The sequence below is a fragment of the Cyprinus carpio genome, chromosome A5 (genome assembly GCF_018340385.1).
Source record: "Cyprinus carpio isolate SPL01 chromosome A5, ASM1834038v1, whole genome shotgun sequence".
NCBI classification, from domain to species: domain Eukaryota; kingdom Metazoa; phylum Chordata; class Actinopteri; order Cypriniformes; family Cyprinidae; genus Cyprinus; species Cyprinus carpio.
In genome coordinates, this window is record NC_056576.1 from 5774820 (window position 1) to 5792533 (window position 17714).

A 17714-nucleotide genomic window follows, 5' to 3' on the forward strand; every position below is an offset into this window, starting at 1 on the left:
AATACTAGAATAATGATATAATTATAGAATACTAGTAGTAAATAATTGTCAATAAAATAGAATTATTTATAAAATAAACACTGTTGGCTATAAACTAAAAACAGAAAGACAGACAGACAGACAGACAGACAGACAGACAGATAGATAGATAGATAGATAGATAGATAGATAGATAGATAGATAGATAGATAGATAGATAGATAGATAGTGTCCAAACCTTTGACTTGTAGTCTATAAATTATAACCTTCTTTAACATTTGTTTTGAATATTACATTTCTCCAGTGTGTAAAAATAAAGATACGCTTTTGATATATTTACTGTTTATATAAACTGGCAAGAACATTCACAGCACTAAAATCCTGATGCTGTGGTGTTACTCATTTTCCATGCAAAATGTATGTTTTCATGAAAAATTTGAATATTAGTAGATATTTTACATTGCCAAATGCCCTCTAACATGTTACCTAAAATGGGTCTGGTGTGTTTTTACATTGTTAGCTGGTTTGCAACATTTAACCATTTAATAACCTTTGTTCATGAAGCTAGCATTATTCCAGTGCACCAAGTAAACAAACAAATGATAAGACACACAGAATCTGATGACTGACCATCCAACACTTCGAGACATGGGAACAGTCGTGGTTCATCTGCCTCCTCTTGCTCTGTTATGTTCATCTCTATCCAATAACAAACACCTGATACCCTGTGACCCCAATACCACCCAACGGCCCCATGTCAAACCACACACACACACACACACACACACACACACACACACACACACACACACACACACACACACACACACACACACACACACAGTTTCTTAGCATTTCTGCATTTGATTATTATTAGTCTAGATTTCTGTGACTGTCCTGGTGTCATTTTACAGTTTTAGATATCTGCCAAATTTAAGAGAGATATGGAAAATCAGAAAATCATACACACTTTAAACTTTGGCAACTTGGAATCCGTCCATGAGAAAGTGCCTCATCTGCCTGATCCCGTTACTCATGGGTTCTTCTTGCTCAAACCCTCCCCCCAAAATACTCTTCATTTCATCTTGTTTCCTGACAGCCTGCACAGCTCTCATTGAACCCTGGTGGATTTATTCATCTCTTTCAACTCATTTATCTCCACTCTCAGACATTTGTCTGTTATGTCTGTTATCGGAGAGTTTGTCTGCCATCATGGCGACGGGCAGCTCGCAGACGGATGTGAAGGGCTCTCTGAACGGGAGCATGGATTTGTATCACAGCTGGTTCGGTCCTACGACCCCACGACCTCCTCTACGAAACTACCTGCTCCTGACCATCCTCACCTGCTTCTGTCCGGCCTACCCTGTCAACATTTTAGCCTTGGTGTTCTCTGTAATGGTGAGTTAACAATATCCGGCTGGACTGTGTTTACTAAAACTGGAAACCGCTTGCAATTTTATCTGCATTTATATTAATGTCTGCATGAAAGCAAGGGCTTATATTGATAGCTCACTTAATGACAAGACGTCAGGTATCATCACTATCATTACTGATCCTATTTTAAGGTGCTGAATATTTTGGGGGGGACTGTACTAAAGCATAACAAATACCTTAATTTGTTTGCACATATTTAGAAAACATGCTAAGTTCACATACTTGTTTCTCTGAAAAAAAAAAAATGCTACAGACAGTTATTCTGCTTTGAAATGTGCGTTCAGTGTCGGATCGTCTGTTTTTGTTTTAGTCTGTATGATTTCGCCCACTGCCAGTTTACCCAATAGCATTTTGACACCCCAGGTTGCTATTTACCAGAAAACACTCGTTCCTGTTGCGTGTCCTCAATCTGGCAACCCGTGTGAGCGTCGAGTCTGAGAAGGAGGGGGATGCAGAAACAACTCTTTCTACTATTTTGAATTTGGACTGCAGTACCCATTTCAACCACATTTCAATGTTACATTCTCCACCTTTAAGACTAAGACTTCAACAAACTTCTCGGCCTATTAAACTGAAATGCTTAACTCATTAGCTCTTTGTGATATGGGCATGATTCCTGCTGATGTTTGTTGAAGAGTTGTGCATGTTTGTTACTTGTTCAACTTAACAATCAGACAACTAGAACCTAGCAGATGATAAAACAGGCCTATGAATGAATGAATGAATGAATGAATTAATTAATTAATTAATAAATAGCCAACCATAGCTAGAGAGCAGAATCATCACCTTGAGAAATTCATTGGTTTGATTGCTGATATTAGTTTGACTGGATGAACACACACACACACACACACACACACACAGAGAGAGAGAGTATATATGTTAATTTGAATGTACCTTCTGTCTTTTACAGTCCAGAAACAGTTATGATCAGGGAGATTATGAGGGTTCGAGGCGTTTAGGGAAGATGGCGCTCTATGTGTCCATCGCCTCCATCATCATCGGCATCCTCATCATCACCATCTTCTGCGCTGTGCATTTCAGCACGGTAACATACTGTCTCATGTCTTATATAATCATATCTGATCTCTTACAAAGAACTCTCAAAAATGCAATTTGTGGCTAAATATTTTATTTTAAATGATATGCAACCCCAATTCCAGAAACTTTGGGACGTTTTGTGAAATGCCATAAAATCAAGAATATGTTATTTGTTTGTTCTCTATAACCTTGATTTAATTGACTAAAGTACAAAGAAAAAAAATTCTAATGCCTTCACTGTCCAACTTAATTTTATTTTGTAAATATAAACAAATTTTGATTTTGATGGCTACAACACACTCCAAAAAAAGTTGGGACAGAGTCATGTTAATCACTATGTCACATCACCTATTCTTTTAATTACACGTTTTAATCATCTGGGAATTAAATATGCAAATTTTTAGTTTTGCAAGCAAAATTTTTGCCCAAGCAGTCTTACTTGATATAAGACTTTAGATGCTCAGCAGTCCATAGTCGTTGTTCTCCTTTTCATGGCTGGTCATACATTTTCAATAGGAGACAGATTTGCTGGCCAGTCAGTCACATCCACACATATCTACGAAACCACACTGTTGTATTGTCTTCATCAAATAACCATGCACTTCCCATGAAAGATGTCATCTTGATGGCAGGATATGTCTCTGTACAATCCCAATATATGCCTCCACGTCAATGGTACCTTCGCACATATGCCAGTCACCCATGCGGTTTGCACTGATGAACCCATATTCCATGACAGATGTTTGCTTTTGCATCTGTCACTGATTGAAGTGTGGATGTTCCCTTTCGTCTTTAGGACTGACAATTTGATGTCCGTTTCCCCCAAAAACAATTTGAAATGTGGACTCATCTGACCACAGCACACATTTCCACTGTCTTTTTGACTATCTAAGATGAGCTCGGGCCCAGAGAACCCCGTGCCATCACTGCATAGAATCGCTGTATAGATTTCTCCTAGAGTAACATAGATTCAAGTTGCATTTCTTGATGCAGCTGCAGACTGTGTTAAGTGACAGTGGTTTTCTGAAGTACTCCTGAGCCCATGTGGCTATATTATTTACCACAGCATGAAGGTTTCATGCATGCCATTTGAGGGCTCAAAGGTCAGGTTCTTATGCGATGCATTGCCCCTACCACAGACTTTTGGGATTCCCTAAAATCTTTTCAAAAGGTCAGTTGGTATATTCGTTTGAATGGTACCTATGTGACAATTCTCTCATAAAATTTGAAGGTTAAGACAGGACATTTAACCCAAACCACAGATACTTGAAACAGTTTATTGCATTTTACGATTCAAATGTCCCAACTTTTTGTAGTGGATTTATTGTTGTTGTATATTTAGCTGTACCTATGTCAATTATTATTGAATGTACTTGATTATTGCATTTTACGAAATGTATTACATTTATATATTTATTTCTAATTTTATGCAAACATTACAATATTGATGTCTAATTTTCCACAAACATTCTTGATGTCCCTTCCTTAAATATTATGTCAACCTGTCATTTTAAAGGGTTGAACAGAATAAGCAAGCAGAAAAATTAATTCTTTGTTTCTCAAAAAAGTCATAATCTAATCAACTTCATTTTACAACAAAAGAGGTAAAATCGGTTTAATTATTTGTTTATTCTATATAACCTATTCAGTGGAATGCTGATGACTGAGGACATGTAAATTGATTAATAAAATGTAGAAATAAAATGAATGACCCTGTAATATTACTCTTTCTCTGATTTGAATCTTTGTGTTTCTGTTTGTTTAGAAAGATGTGTAAGATGACAGTGTTTTGTCGTGCTGTGCTCTGGGTGAAGGACGTACACTGGGTCGCTCTGTCTGTTGAACTGAACGGAGATTTTAGTCATGAAACCAAGAGCAGGACAGATCCAGCACAGGACATCAGCTCTCCTCCATCTGCAGTCCAGCTCTAAATGAACATGCTTATAGAAGAGAGAGGTAGATGATGGGGCTTGAAAAGTTATGCCATTTTGTCAAGACATTTTTACAGACACACTTTTAAACCGCTGAATATTATGCATCCATGCATATACTGAAAATGTAAATAATTTTGTAACCCAGGCATGTGTGTTCTTTTTCTAATTCTTTTTGTGGTTTCAGGGTTGAATGTCAATGCAAAACTGATTCATAATGACCTTAATTACTAAATATAATTTCAACACATCACACCGTTTACAGTCTTCAAGTCTTAACAGCTCTTATAAAATCTGCAAAAAAAAAAAAAAAAAAAAAAATAAGTATGGAAAATGTAAATATTACCAATGTCGGTGCTTAGTGTTTTCCTCTGCCAGTAGATCATGAAAACAAGAAAAGGCTCTTAATTAAAAATAAATAAATAAATAAAAAATACTGATTCTATATATCTGGGTTTAAATTTTTCTCAATTTATTAATGTAGGCTAATCTATGGTGATGTTTATGTGTTGTCAGATGTTTTACAAATGAAAATGACACTAATTTGGAAATAATGTTGTCCTGATTACATTATAAACTTAATTTTATTTTAAAAAAGTTGATTTGATACTGAAATGTATTATATTTTTTTTGCACAAAAAACGCTGCTCGATTTTCCCACAACTATGTGTGGAACAACAAGAACAATATCAACAACTACAATAATAATAATAATAATAATAATGCAACAAATTGTCAGCAAAAACATGTCTCACATCTCGAGCAAATTCCATCCATTATTATGCAAACGGAAGTAAAATGAATTTCACTTATCAGTCTTAAACTTATATAAGACAAATAAGATCACTAACAGAAGTGAGAAATGATAGTGTTATTTATTTTTTCTATCTCCCCGACGCGCTTCAGGCCAGAGAGCTGGTGTATTTGGAGATGTACCTTCAGTCCTCATCTGTGCTATATATAGTGTTGGGTCTCAATCCCGCGGTGGAGTCAGGGGCCTCTTGTTATCCCAGCGTGTTCAGGCCAGCGGGGTCACATGACACTGGATAGCTGGTTCAGCACTGCCTGTGCTGAAAAACACAAGAATGTCCCCACGCTCCTGGGAAACACTTCAGCCCAGTGAACAGGCTGAGTTAGAATGTGAAATATGTTATGGGACATCAGGGGCGCTTCTAGCCTTTCATAAGTACTGGGGCACAGAACCCCCATCAACAAGTGTCCCAATATTTTCATACTCTTTCATGACTCTTTCTGGAAAATGTTTGAAACTTTGTATTGCTAGTACTTCTAGTGTTATAGACCTTAAAGGGATAGTTAATCCAAAAATGACTTACTCACCCTCAAGCCATCCAAGGTGTATATGACTTACATCATAAAAAGTGCTCCACATGGCTCCAGGGAGTAATAAAGGCCTTCTGAAGTGAATCAAAGATTTTAACCATATTTAAAACTTTATAAACCATAATCTCTAGCTTCCTCCAACTGTCATACATGTGATGATGAGAGAGTGGCGTGGGACATAGGCGTAGTGTCAGCTCTGGTGAGAATCCTTTGTTTACAACAAAGGAAAACCAGTCCTGCTTCATTCGCTGGAACACAACCCCTCTAGAGATTATGATTTAAAAAGGTTTAAATATGGAGTTTTTCTTTTTTTTTACACAAACGGTTCAATTCACTCCAGAAAGCCTTTATTAACCCCCTGGAGCCGTGTAGGACACTTTTTATGATGGATGGATGCACTTTATTTTGCTTCAAAATCTTGACCATCATTCACGGCCATAATAAAGCTCGGAAGAGACAGAATGTTTTGTAATATAACTCCAAGTGTATTCGTCTGAAAGAAGGGTTTGAGGGTGAGTGGGGTAATTTTCATTTTTGGGTGAACTATCCCTTTAAGGCGGGGTTCCTCGAATCTTGCCCTGCAGAGTTTAGAGCTTGCAGAGCTTCAACCCTGATCAAACCCACTTCCCTGTGATTTTCTAATGATCCCGGAGACCTTGATCAGCTTGCTCAGGTGTGTTTGATCAGGGTTGGAGCTAAACTCTGGAGGGCATTGGCCTATTATTGTTAACAGAATGTTCATTCAAAGTTATGTATTTAATAACATTCTCAAAACCTCTCAAAACACACACACTCTCACACACACAAACACCATCATTAATACATTGTTCATGTAATGTCCTAATGTCCTTTAATGTTTTCTCTAGCATTCACATTAAAACATTTAAGACACTGAAGGGTTCATCACATTTTTTCACTGTTTTCTGACTGCTTGACACAGTCCACGTTTGGTCTGGTTGCCTTTTCATTAGAATATTGCATTTTGCAAGATGAGCTTTTACCAGCTGCTTTGCCTAGAGGGCAGAGCGACATGATTTAGTTGAACAACCCTAGGGTCAAATGGCACCTGATGAAGCAGGTGTTTTTAGATGGACAGACGGATGTTTCCTTGTCATCCTTCAGTAATCAGACAGAAAGACACCTGAGAACTTCAGCCAGACCATCAAAGTGTTTTTCAAAGGATGGTCAACAAGAAATGATTTACATTTATGCATTTAGCAGAAAAAAATCAAACAAAATAACATTTTAATACTAATTGCATCCTGAATATGTTTATTACCAGCAATGTATTAAAGCAAAACTGCACTTGAGGTCATGTCATATCGTGTGTTGTGCTGTCCATCCCGAAGTGTTTCGCATTTGGCTTTGTCTCACTCTGGTGGCGATGTATTAAACAACGATCCGATGACGTCAGAGTTGCATGATGTCATTCATAAGTCACCACTGATTTTTACAAGATGATCAATAAAAATCATTATGGTCATGAAAGGCTGACTGTCTTGATCTTCATCTGATAAACATCAGCAACATTGCTGCTGTATCCTGATGTTCTTCAGAGGATTTTTATCAGGTGTTCTGAAGATCTTTTCCAAAAATCTGCTAGCTTCAGGATGAGCTAAAAAAGTCAAACAAAATAATATAATATTGTTATTGACTTATTTCGTTTTTCAGAGGCCTTCAAATATGATACAGTAGCTTTTATAGGGGTAAAAATGAGCTAATAATGACAATGGGCAGAACATGATTAATTAATCTATTATTTTTTTTAAGTTTTATTATCATATATTTAAACAGATGTGTCCTAAAAATTCTAATATTCAGTTCTGAAAAGATTACCAAAACATAAAGCTAGATAATTATTATGGTAGCATCTACACTAATATACAAAGAAAGACAAATAATATAAACGGATTAATTCAGGAACAATCTAACTTTTGCAGAAAACAATCTACCATGTGATATCAGTTGTAGAGAAATGGAGGAAGATTTCTTCCTGTTTTACTTCATAAACTTCGTCATTTTTGAGAATAGGTTTGGTCAGATGATCTTCATTTTTTAAAGGTTAATCAGTTAAACTGCATTCAAATGATCACAATTGAAATGCAACACCTATCAATATTACATGTACAATATATATATATATGAGAATAGGTGTGGATATATATATATAGTACATGTAATATTGATAGGTATTACATGCCTAATTTCACTAACCAAAAAGTACTGCCATATATATATATATATAACTTTTTGGTTAGTGAATTAGGCTTTTATTAGATGGATTAGGCAGTGTGTGGTGATCAGGAGATTATCTGTCCATGTATTAAAAGTTTATTTGAGGTCAGGCGATTTAAAGTAGGAAACAACACATTTTGGATGTTTTTTTGGTCATGCAATTTATTTTGAGACACTCTGTTGTGTCACTTGTCTCTATTAAATACACTGACCCTTTAAAATCATTTTATACATAGGCCTAATGTATGTGTCATATCTGGACATGAGCCATTTATAAATATAAAATAAACAAGACTTGAAAATTGGCACATATCTGGCCTATTTATGGAAAGAAAGGGAATGATGCCAATATTTACCTCCTGCTGAAACACGTGGGGAGAAAGAGAGCTTACTGCATTTACGTCATAGAAACAGAATAAGTGTAGAGCAGCAAAGCCTCTCCGAAGCCAGTGAAACAGAGGGCGGAGCATAGAAGCCCGGAAGTTGTCTCTGATTGGTCAGCAATGGTGGGTGATAAATAATTATTATTCCGTTTCACCTCGTGGGCGTTTATTTTAAATACAATGTCCATTAGATATATATATATATATATATATATATATATATATATATATATATATATATATATATATATATATATATATATATATATATATATATATATATATATAAAAATGTCACTATTCAGGTATAAATTAGTTCACGCATTTGATACAAATATTTTTATGATTACTTGAAATATCCAACTGATTTAAAATAATTGCAAAAGCACATTCTCGTATTATATCATATTAATACTTTTAACTTTCCAATAAAGAAAATATTAGTGATACACAATAATTCAATAACTTAAAAAACGTGTGATTTGAGGCTAAGGTTTCATGAGCCACCGAGCGCCCCCTAGAGGATTAAAAGGTAATGTCCTCTAAAAAACAGTGATTAGTGAGTAGGAGCCACTCAAACACACACACAACAGTGTCGTCAACACACGCAGAGGACAGTGAAACACGGACAAAGGGAGTCGAGAGGAGCTGAGGTCAGTGCACTGCTCCTGAACTTCTCTGTCCCATCATGGCTCAGTCAGGATCCCAGTCACCGGATGATGCTTTGCACGGTAAAGACAACTGCATAACACTGCTTCATTGTTATAACCTGTGATTATGTAGGTATATATTCTCTATTACTATATATTTATGTATGTGTATATTTATATTTATGTATATATCAAAATTGTTACCTTTTTAAATTGATAGTATATCCATAGTATACAATTATAGCCTATATAAAATAAAATTATTTACAATTAAATTAAAAGTATAATTTTTCATAAAATAAAATAACAGGAATGAATGTTAAATACGGTTTAAAATATATATTTAAATTAAATTACAAAATAAGTAACTTGATAAAAATAAATACTATTCAAGACTATTGAACTTATAGAATGAATCTTTGTTTAAATTACTAAGTATTTTCTATTACATCTGTCTGTTTTTCTTTTGCTGTGCTATTGTTTTTGTCTGTATTGGTATGTAAATAGATTCCATGACTCGCCCCCTTTGTCTCTCTTTAAGCCAATTGCTGTGAAGAGGGTTAACAGCTCTTATAATTTGATCAGTGGCTTAAACTGTTCGCAGGGGAAAACTTGAGAACAACAGTGTTCGCAAAACACAAGATCTGAGAACAACAGTGTTCGCAAAACACAAGATCAAAACAAAATGCACCTCTCTCCGCGGGCGCATACATTATCATCATAACACACACACACACACATGCACATTCACACCACAACACACACACACACACACACACACACACAGCTTGATGTTATGCTCTGTATAACACACAGCCCTGGTCTATGGTTATGTCACAGTTCCACATGCTGGAGAATCTGGGGCAATGACACAATCGCTCCACAGCAAAACTCTTGTCACTGAAAAAACAAACCCAAAATGACCAGGAAGGGCAGAAAGAGAGGATGCTTAAGGCATGGGGAAAGACGATAAAGGTCAGGATTAAGAAGGAGATTGGGAGGAAGAGAGAGAGACAGAGAGAGGGGTGACTGGCTAATCTCTGACAGAAATAAAATGCTTATGTAAGCAAGCTCTTGTTTGGGCAACAGTACTGTATCCTCATGCCCATGTGTTCATGTCAACAATCAGTGTGAGATAGATAGATAGATAGATAGATAGATAGTGTAGATAGATCTGTATCCTCATGTCCATGTGTTCATGTCAACAATCAGTGTGATAGATAGATAGATAGATAGATCGCTTTGTTTTAAGGATGTTTAGATATTTTACTGGAAAAGAGAGATAATACAGATTATTAAACACTATACAGAACAATAATATATATATATATATATATATATATATATATATTATTATTATATATATTTTATTTATATATATATTTTTTTTTTTTTTTTTTTTTTTTTTTTATGTCTGGGTTAGGGACAACTTTTTTTATGGAAGCAAGATGTGTTTATGTTGACTTTAACATATAAATGGAAAAGTGTAAGTCACAAATTCCTCTGTCATACACCGATCAAACTGAACCCGTTTTCTTAATCCAAAAGTAACCTGAAGTCCACGTTGTTCATGTGTCCGTCAGGCTCTTGGGTGGAGCTGGAGGGTCTGGTGGCTTCTGCGAGTAAAGCAGAAGCAGAATCAGGAGCACAGGACACCACGGCCCCGCTCCTGCAGGGGGAGCTGGAGAGGATTCTGCTGGAAGCTCAGCTGGAGTGTGAGAGGAGCAGTCAAACAGAAAGGTGTGGAGCTGTAACAAGGCCTGTTTGAGCTTTTTCTTTGGCTATTGTGAAAATTTGAACCAGTGCACTTGGAAGTAAATGAATCTATTCTTAGGAAAGAATACTCACAAATAAGATCTTTTTATTTTCAGTGTTTCTCTGTATACCTGTTTTCTTGAAATATTAGATAATCTTCACATACTTGTTGCTCCACCACAATTTTGGCTGGAAAAAAATTATTTGACTTTTGCATTGTTTAATTTCGATCAGTTTCCAGCATGTTTAGTGATTGAGAAATGATTGCATGCTGCAAACTATCAACCTATATACATTTTAGGCAATGTTTGTGCAGCAAAAATGCAACATTGGACTTTAGTGGTTGACCTTTTTCAATAAGCCCATTCACTAAATCACAGAATTACTCCAAATGATTTTTAATGTAGCATATATTATTCATATTATTCATATATAGATTGCAATCCTGACATCATTTTTTCCAGCAATATACTCCTAAACAAAATATGCTTGTATCATTATTTTTATAACCTGTGGATACCTAAAACGTTCAGCAATGTCTTAAACTGAACTCTGCAGTTAAAAGACATTTTAGTATGAAATTCAACATTTCCCATTGAATTCGCCCCAGACCAAAAGATCTGAGCTGCTTACACTCATTTTATAGCTCTTCCTCTGTTACTGGATGTCAGTAATTTACTCGTCTTTATATCACCTGAGACACTTAAGACAGAGACACATCTGAGACTAGGTACACATGAGAACTCCAGTTTCATGAACATTAAAATCACCTGAGTATGTATATATATGTAGGGTAGAAATTAAAAAGCATCCAGTCTCCGGTAATCGTTTTGCATACTTTTTTCATAACACAAGTTTCCTCTCCCAATTCAGTCCTCCACAGGTCGTGACCCCGAGAACATCCGGATCTCCCAAACCAGCCAGTGAGGGCAGCAGCAGCACAGACTGTGTGACTATACAGGTAACAGACACCTGGAGCACTGTTCAATGTATGTTAGTTCCCACAATACTGGCAAATAAGGTAGGCTGTTTTATATTAACAACCCATGAGCTGAATGATGATGATTATGGTTTTGAAAGTCTAATGAACTTATTATGGATACAATCAGCACTTTAATTATGACAGATTGCAATGGTAATTAGTCTTGTGGTTTTATGTATATGCAAATATGTTTTTGATTACTCACTCAATAACCAAGCTAAAAAAATCTCATTTTACACTACCGGTCAAAAGTTTTGAATAATTCAGATTTTAGAAGTCTCTTAGGCTCACCTGCATTTATCTGATAAAAAATACAGTAAAAACAGTAATATTGTGCAATATTATTACAATTTAAATGTGATTTCTGAAGGATCATGTGACACTGAAGACTGGAGTAATGAGGCTGAAAATTCAGCTTTGCATCACAGGAATAAATTACAATTTAAAATATATTCAAACAGAAAACAGTTACTTCAAATTGTAATAAAATTTCACAACATTAATGTTTTTACTGTATTTTTTGATGAAATAAATGCAGTCTTGGTGAGCATTTAAGAGACTTTATAATTTGCATGTAATAATTTAAAATTTGCATGGTAAAAATACATTAGAAAGGTAGAAAATACATCATATACAGGCTACAATAAATACAGGTTCACTTGCAACGATTAAACATTTATATAATGTTGCATATTGTTAGCAGTGTGGTTTATAATAGAGTTATTAATTTACAGTACACTTTATATTATTGAACATTAAACAGTTTTGTTTCTATGGGTCACTAGAAGTCCAGTGTAACATCTGGTTCCTGAAGCTACTGATTTAAGGCAAGTATGGCATGTAAATGATACACTCACACAGGCTCTGCTCTGTTTCAGTCGGATGAGAATGACAGGCGAGTGAGTGCTGAATGGGTGTGGGATTGGTCCAGTAGGCCAGAAAACCTCCCGCCCAAGTTGTTTCAGTCTTTACCATTCTTTCAGTTCACCTTCAAGTTCTTCTATAAATCACGATAGTAGTCTCAATGTATTCTGTAAACTTGTTGTTCACTTCTGCACATAGTTCAGGTTAACTATATTTTTAACTTTTATTTTTATTATATGTCTTTTTTTTTATAATAGTAGTATCTACATTTTATAGCTAATGTGTCAAGTTATCTGTAAACTGATAACGCATTTCGATTCTTTTTAAGCACTGTACATGGGGTTTGTGAACTAAACACCAGTGTTTTTTAAGCAGGGGTTTGTGGAACTGCTGAGGATCTGTGTAATAAATCATATAAATTAAATCATCATATCATATATAAATTATGGCATATAAAATAAAACAATGTCACTTACTGACCTCAAACTTTTGAATAGTAGTATATATATTTTTTTTGTTTCACAGTACTGAGAATCCTGATGTATGAGCTTAATTTCCTTGAAAATGAGGAATATACAGTGCAAAAATATTAATTGAATTTCTAATTTTTTTCCCCCTTTTGATTTTGTCATGCAATATTGGTTGTCACAATATTGAAACAAATCTCAGAGGATGGTTCATGTACTTCATTTGAGCTATATAGCTTTATTAGACTGGAAAACATTTGGAATAGGCAATGATAAAGATGAAGATAAAGATGTATAAATTTTTAATTTTTTTTTTTGATGATGGGGGTTTTTTGTAGTAGTTGATAATATTATGTTTTTTGGTGAAAATACGTCATGAGTACCATATGGCATTATTGGAGTATGGGTAATTATGGTGTTATTTTGTGGTGGTTTTGTTGTGTTCCTTTATTATGTAGTTTCAGAATAACAGAGCGCTTCACAGATTGGCAGGTCTTGCAGTGGAGTTGTCCTTTCAGAATAACAAAATCCTTGAAAAACCACAAGAAATCATGATTGCATTATATGTATCACAATCCTTGAAAAACCATGATTCTAACCTTGAAATCATTAAATACTATCTTCAGAATCATTCATGTGTGTTAAAATGAGATGAGTATTGTAGAAATAGTTGTAATCTGGCTCAGAGGTAATTAATGGATAATACTAGACTTCTTCATCTTACAAATGTTGTCAAAAGCAAAAATGCTACAAAATGCATTGATATTGTGTGAGAAAGTGTGGGCAAGTTCTCAGGCAAAACAGCACCCCAAAATTAGTAAGAAACAAGTATTGGGTTTCATTCAGCTAATATGATGTAAGATGGTGAAAGCTGTTGCAACCATACTGATTCTTAATCACAAATCAAAAATAATAACAATTCAAAATGTAATAATACACTAACTACAACACTTTCCTGCAACCATGTGGCTTTGAGTTTTATTTTGGTTGCACTGAGCTGCTTTAAACATCTGTGATGCTTAGATTCTCTTGGTCAAATATCTTCCATTAAATAAAAAAGAAATTTCTTCATATATTCATATTCTATTGTTGATTTTGATTGCTTCCATTGTCCTCATTTGTAAGTCGCTTTGGATAAAAGCGTCTGCTAAATGACTAAATGTAAATGTAATATATTCTTGCATTCACGCATGTGCATGAATTCCAGTGTGACTGCATTATAGCAACAATCTTGTATGATAGGATAGACCAGATTTAAACTGGGATTACAATGCTGAATTTTTATTAATCTGTTTCAGAGGAATTTATCTTAAAACACCTTCAGGTTCACATGTTGCAGGCTTGGTAAATTATCCGGCCTGACATGATGTTTGTTTCAAAGGCTTCTTATATATGAAAAGACTAATGAAAATCTGTGAAAGAAAGCAAGCATTTTTAAACATTAGATTTTTTTTTTGTTTGTTTTTTTAAACAAAGGAATGTTGCTGTAAAATGAATAAGAAATGTTTTAAGAAATAAGTTTTGAATAAAGTAATTTTCATTTTTAATGATTATGATATTTTTTTCTTGTGACAATCAGATTGTTCTTCTCAAATCATGCTGGAGAACATGATCATCAGGTTTTGTTCATGTTGCTCCATTTCCTGATGTCATTAAAGCAAAATAGAAATACTGAGACATTTACAGATTTGTGCATTTTTAATTCAGCTACTCTGAAATTATGCTGATAATATTGTATAATCAGAAATTTAGTATTGGTTTTTTATATATTTACAGTCTCACATCATATATATATATATATATATATATATATATATATATATATATATATATATATATATATATATATATTGCTGAATGACCCTGAAGAGACCTTCTCTCTTTCTGTCTTTAGGGGGTTTGTGTTTCATCACCCAAAGCAGTCTGGTTCTCTGAGCGTGAGGAAGACTGAGGTAATGAAGAGGGGTTTGTTTTCCTCAGACGTGCTCCTCATCCTCCTGCCTTCTCTGCTCGCCTCACACGCTCTGACGCTGGGTTTGGGGTGAGACTTATGTCATATTTCATCATATCTTCTAACATTTTCATTTTAATATCATTGCGAATCATTTGCTTTAAGTCTGCATAGGAAGCATGTGCGGTCAGTTTTAATCAAATGTGACAATGAGGTTTATCTATGTATATAGTCTGCATATATTGCCTATTGTGCATTTCAGTATTTTACAGAATTAAAGGTAATCTACATAGATTTTGCGGGGAACATTTTAAAATGAAGCTCTGTTCTTTGATTTCAAAATCAAAAGAAGGCATTTCATATTACTGCTCTGTCACAAACCTCCGAATATTGATTATTCATATGTAAATACATTTATAATGTATTATGCTCTGTTCAAAAGTTTGGGGTTGATAAGTTTTTTTTTTTTTTTTAATCTTTTTACCATGGCTGCATTTATTTGATTAAAAATGCAGATATATTGTGAAATATTATTTAAGTAAATTTTAAAATATAATTTATTCCTGTGATGCAAAGCTGAATTTTCAGCATCATTACTCCAGTCTTTAGTGTCACATGATCCTTCTATCATTCTAATATGCTGATTTGCTGCTCAAGACTCAAGAAAGATTTATTATTATTACTACTGTAGAAAATAGTTGTGCTGTTTCATATTTTTGTGGAAACCGCGATACATTTTATTCAGGATTCTTTAATAGAAAGCTCAAAAGAACAGCATTTATTTCAAATAGAAATAGTTTGTACACTTTGTGTACACTTTTTAGATGTGACTTCTGTCCCATCTTTGCTTTGTAAGCATCACTGTAGATCAAATCTAATTTGAATATGATTGTGAGTGCGTCCCCGCTTAAGGCCGGGGTCCTGTCGCAGCCACCGAGGCCCATATGCCTTGTTTGCAATAAATCACAGACAATTTAGAAATGTTTGTGCTGTTTAGACTCTCTAAAATGTTGTATTGAGCCATACAAATTTAATTTTTAATTTCCATTTTCATTACAGGCATTGATGTTACCTAAAAAAAAGAGCATAAATAAGAACTCTGACGCTGTCTGACAGAAGATAAAAGATGACTGATTCTCTCTTTCTTTCTTTCTTTCTTTCTTTCTTTCTTTCTTTCTTTCTTTCTTTCTTTCTTTCTTTCTTTCTCAGAATATACATAGGGAAACGGTTGGCATCCTCCTCCACCAGCACACTGTGACATGTGACATTTGGCAGCTCACTGATTGGCTGAGGCCGCTGCCACTAGCACTGTAGCCCAATCACGGCTCTTTTCTCCTCCTGTGATGGGCAACAGCCTCTTCTGCCTCTGTCTGTGTTTGTCCCGTTTCACCCCAAAACCAGTCTGTCTGTGTCTCTTTCTCTGTCTCCACATATTTGCAGGGGTCATATCATGAGGAATCAAACTGTCCTTGATATTTTTAGATAAAAGAGCCTGATGTTCTATGACAGTATATGTTTCAGAATGATATACATGTTCAAAAGCTATAACAACTTATTGTGAACTCTGAAGACCTAAATTTAAGATTTATGTATTTGCATATAAAATTTCCATTATTTTAAACTTAATGTGATGCATTTTAAATAACCAGCTTTTTAATATTTATAGTCAATAAATCCAATTTGGTTCAGTCTCATACATTTTAACTAAATGAATACCGCTTATTCCACAGCTAGCCATATTTTAACCATGTTTATATTTTTTAACTGAACAAATGTAATTGTTTACACAGTGAACGGTTTAAGCTGATTCTAAGCAATTCAAATAAATGCATTTTGAAAATATGATTGTTTAAGAGAAACAGATGCAAATTGTTAATAAAATAATAATTAAGTGCAGAATTCATACCCGTTTCTTAGCCATTTCATCACATTAAGTTTATTAGTTTATATCAGAACTGTGTAATCCAAATAGATGGAAATTTTATATGCAGTTCAAATACGTAAATATTAAATGTAGGGCTAACTATTTCTGATATCAGACTGATTAATACGTTATAACATGACTGACCAAATTTAAATATTCTATATGTGCGAAATGTTAATTCAAAGGAAATTAGAACTGTTTTTGGTGCAAAAAAGTATAAGTGGAGCTCAGGGAAAACTCTATGCATGATATGACCCCTTTAACCACCTGTAAGAGTCTTTTAAAGACAAAACTGTCCCTTTAAATCTTTTTTAGTTGTTTCTCTAGTCCATTAAGGACTGTGTCCACATGAGTGTCAGGTTTAATACAGTACAATTACTACGGAAAACAGAAACAGTAATACACTGAAATCTAGCTGAAAGAGTGTACTGTAAGAGAGAAGGAAACTGACAGTGAGCGAAGCAAAAAAAATATTATTTTACATCTAAATTAAATGCAAGACATTCATTCAGTTTGAGACAGTGTTCAGTCATGTATAGGTTATGACTGAATCATTTCGTTTGCATTTGTGTGGAGCAGAGTAATGTGAAAAATCTCATGTCGCAGTAACTTGTTTGTGATATAGACTCATTCCATGTTGTAATGTGAAGGTAACTGGAGTTCACCAGGTTATCTGGTCAGATTAATCTCATTTGTAATGTCTCGACCATAATAAATGTCACTCTTATCACCTTCTGCTTGGTCTGGTGTGTAAAAATGAATGTAGATGTAGATCTG

General features: G+C 34.6%; 2 protein-coding genes across 2 annotated transcripts; both read left to right on the forward strand.

The window, feature by feature from the left end:
• Positions 1-882: 882 nt before the first annotated feature.
• On the forward strand, positions 883-4972 carry LOC109089575 (transmembrane protein 233-like). The gene is made up of 3 exons (XM_019103620.2): positions 883-1377; positions 2327-2461; positions 4220-4972. Exons 1-3 carry the CDS (start codon positions 979-981, stop codon positions 4229-4231), a joined length of 546 nt encoding a protein of 181 aa, XP_018959165.2. The 5' UTR covers positions 883-978; the 3' UTR covers positions 4232-4972.
• Positions 4973-8917: 3945 nt separating this feature from the next.
• On the forward strand, positions 8918-17667 carry LOC109080090 (BCL2/adenovirus E1B 19 kDa protein-interacting protein 3-like). The gene is made up of 6 exons (XM_042752065.1): positions 8918-9075; positions 10578-10734; positions 11623-11710; positions 12610-12686; positions 14957-15103; positions 16223-17667. Exons 1-6 carry the CDS (start codon positions 9033-9035, stop codon positions 16269-16271), a joined length of 561 nt encoding a protein of 186 aa, XP_042607999.1. The 5' UTR covers positions 8918-9032; the 3' UTR covers positions 16272-17667.
• Positions 17668-17714: the final 47 nt, after the last annotated feature.

Bases quoted from the DNA above. Each gene is read 5' to 3' on its own strand.
- LOC109089575 (XM_019103620.2), top strand. From the start codon at position 979: ATGAGAAAGTGCCTCATCTGCCTGATCCCGTTACTCATGGGTTCTTCT. The intron at 1,378-2,326 runs GTGAGTTAACAA...TGTCTTTTACAG, and splicing joins CCTTGGTGTTCTCTGTAATG to TCCAGAAACAGTTATGATCA.
- LOC109080090 (XM_042752065.1), top strand. From the start codon at position 9,033: ATGGCTCAGTCAGGATCCCAGTCACCGGATGATGCTTTGCACG. The intron at 10,735-11,622 runs GTGTGGAGCTGT...CTCCCAATTCAG, and splicing joins AGGAGCAGTCAAACAGAAAG to TCCTCCACAGGTCGTGACCC. The intron at 11,711-12,609 runs GTAACAGACACC...GCTCTGTTTCAG, and splicing joins CAGACTGTGTGACTATACAG to TCGGATGAGAATGACAGGCG.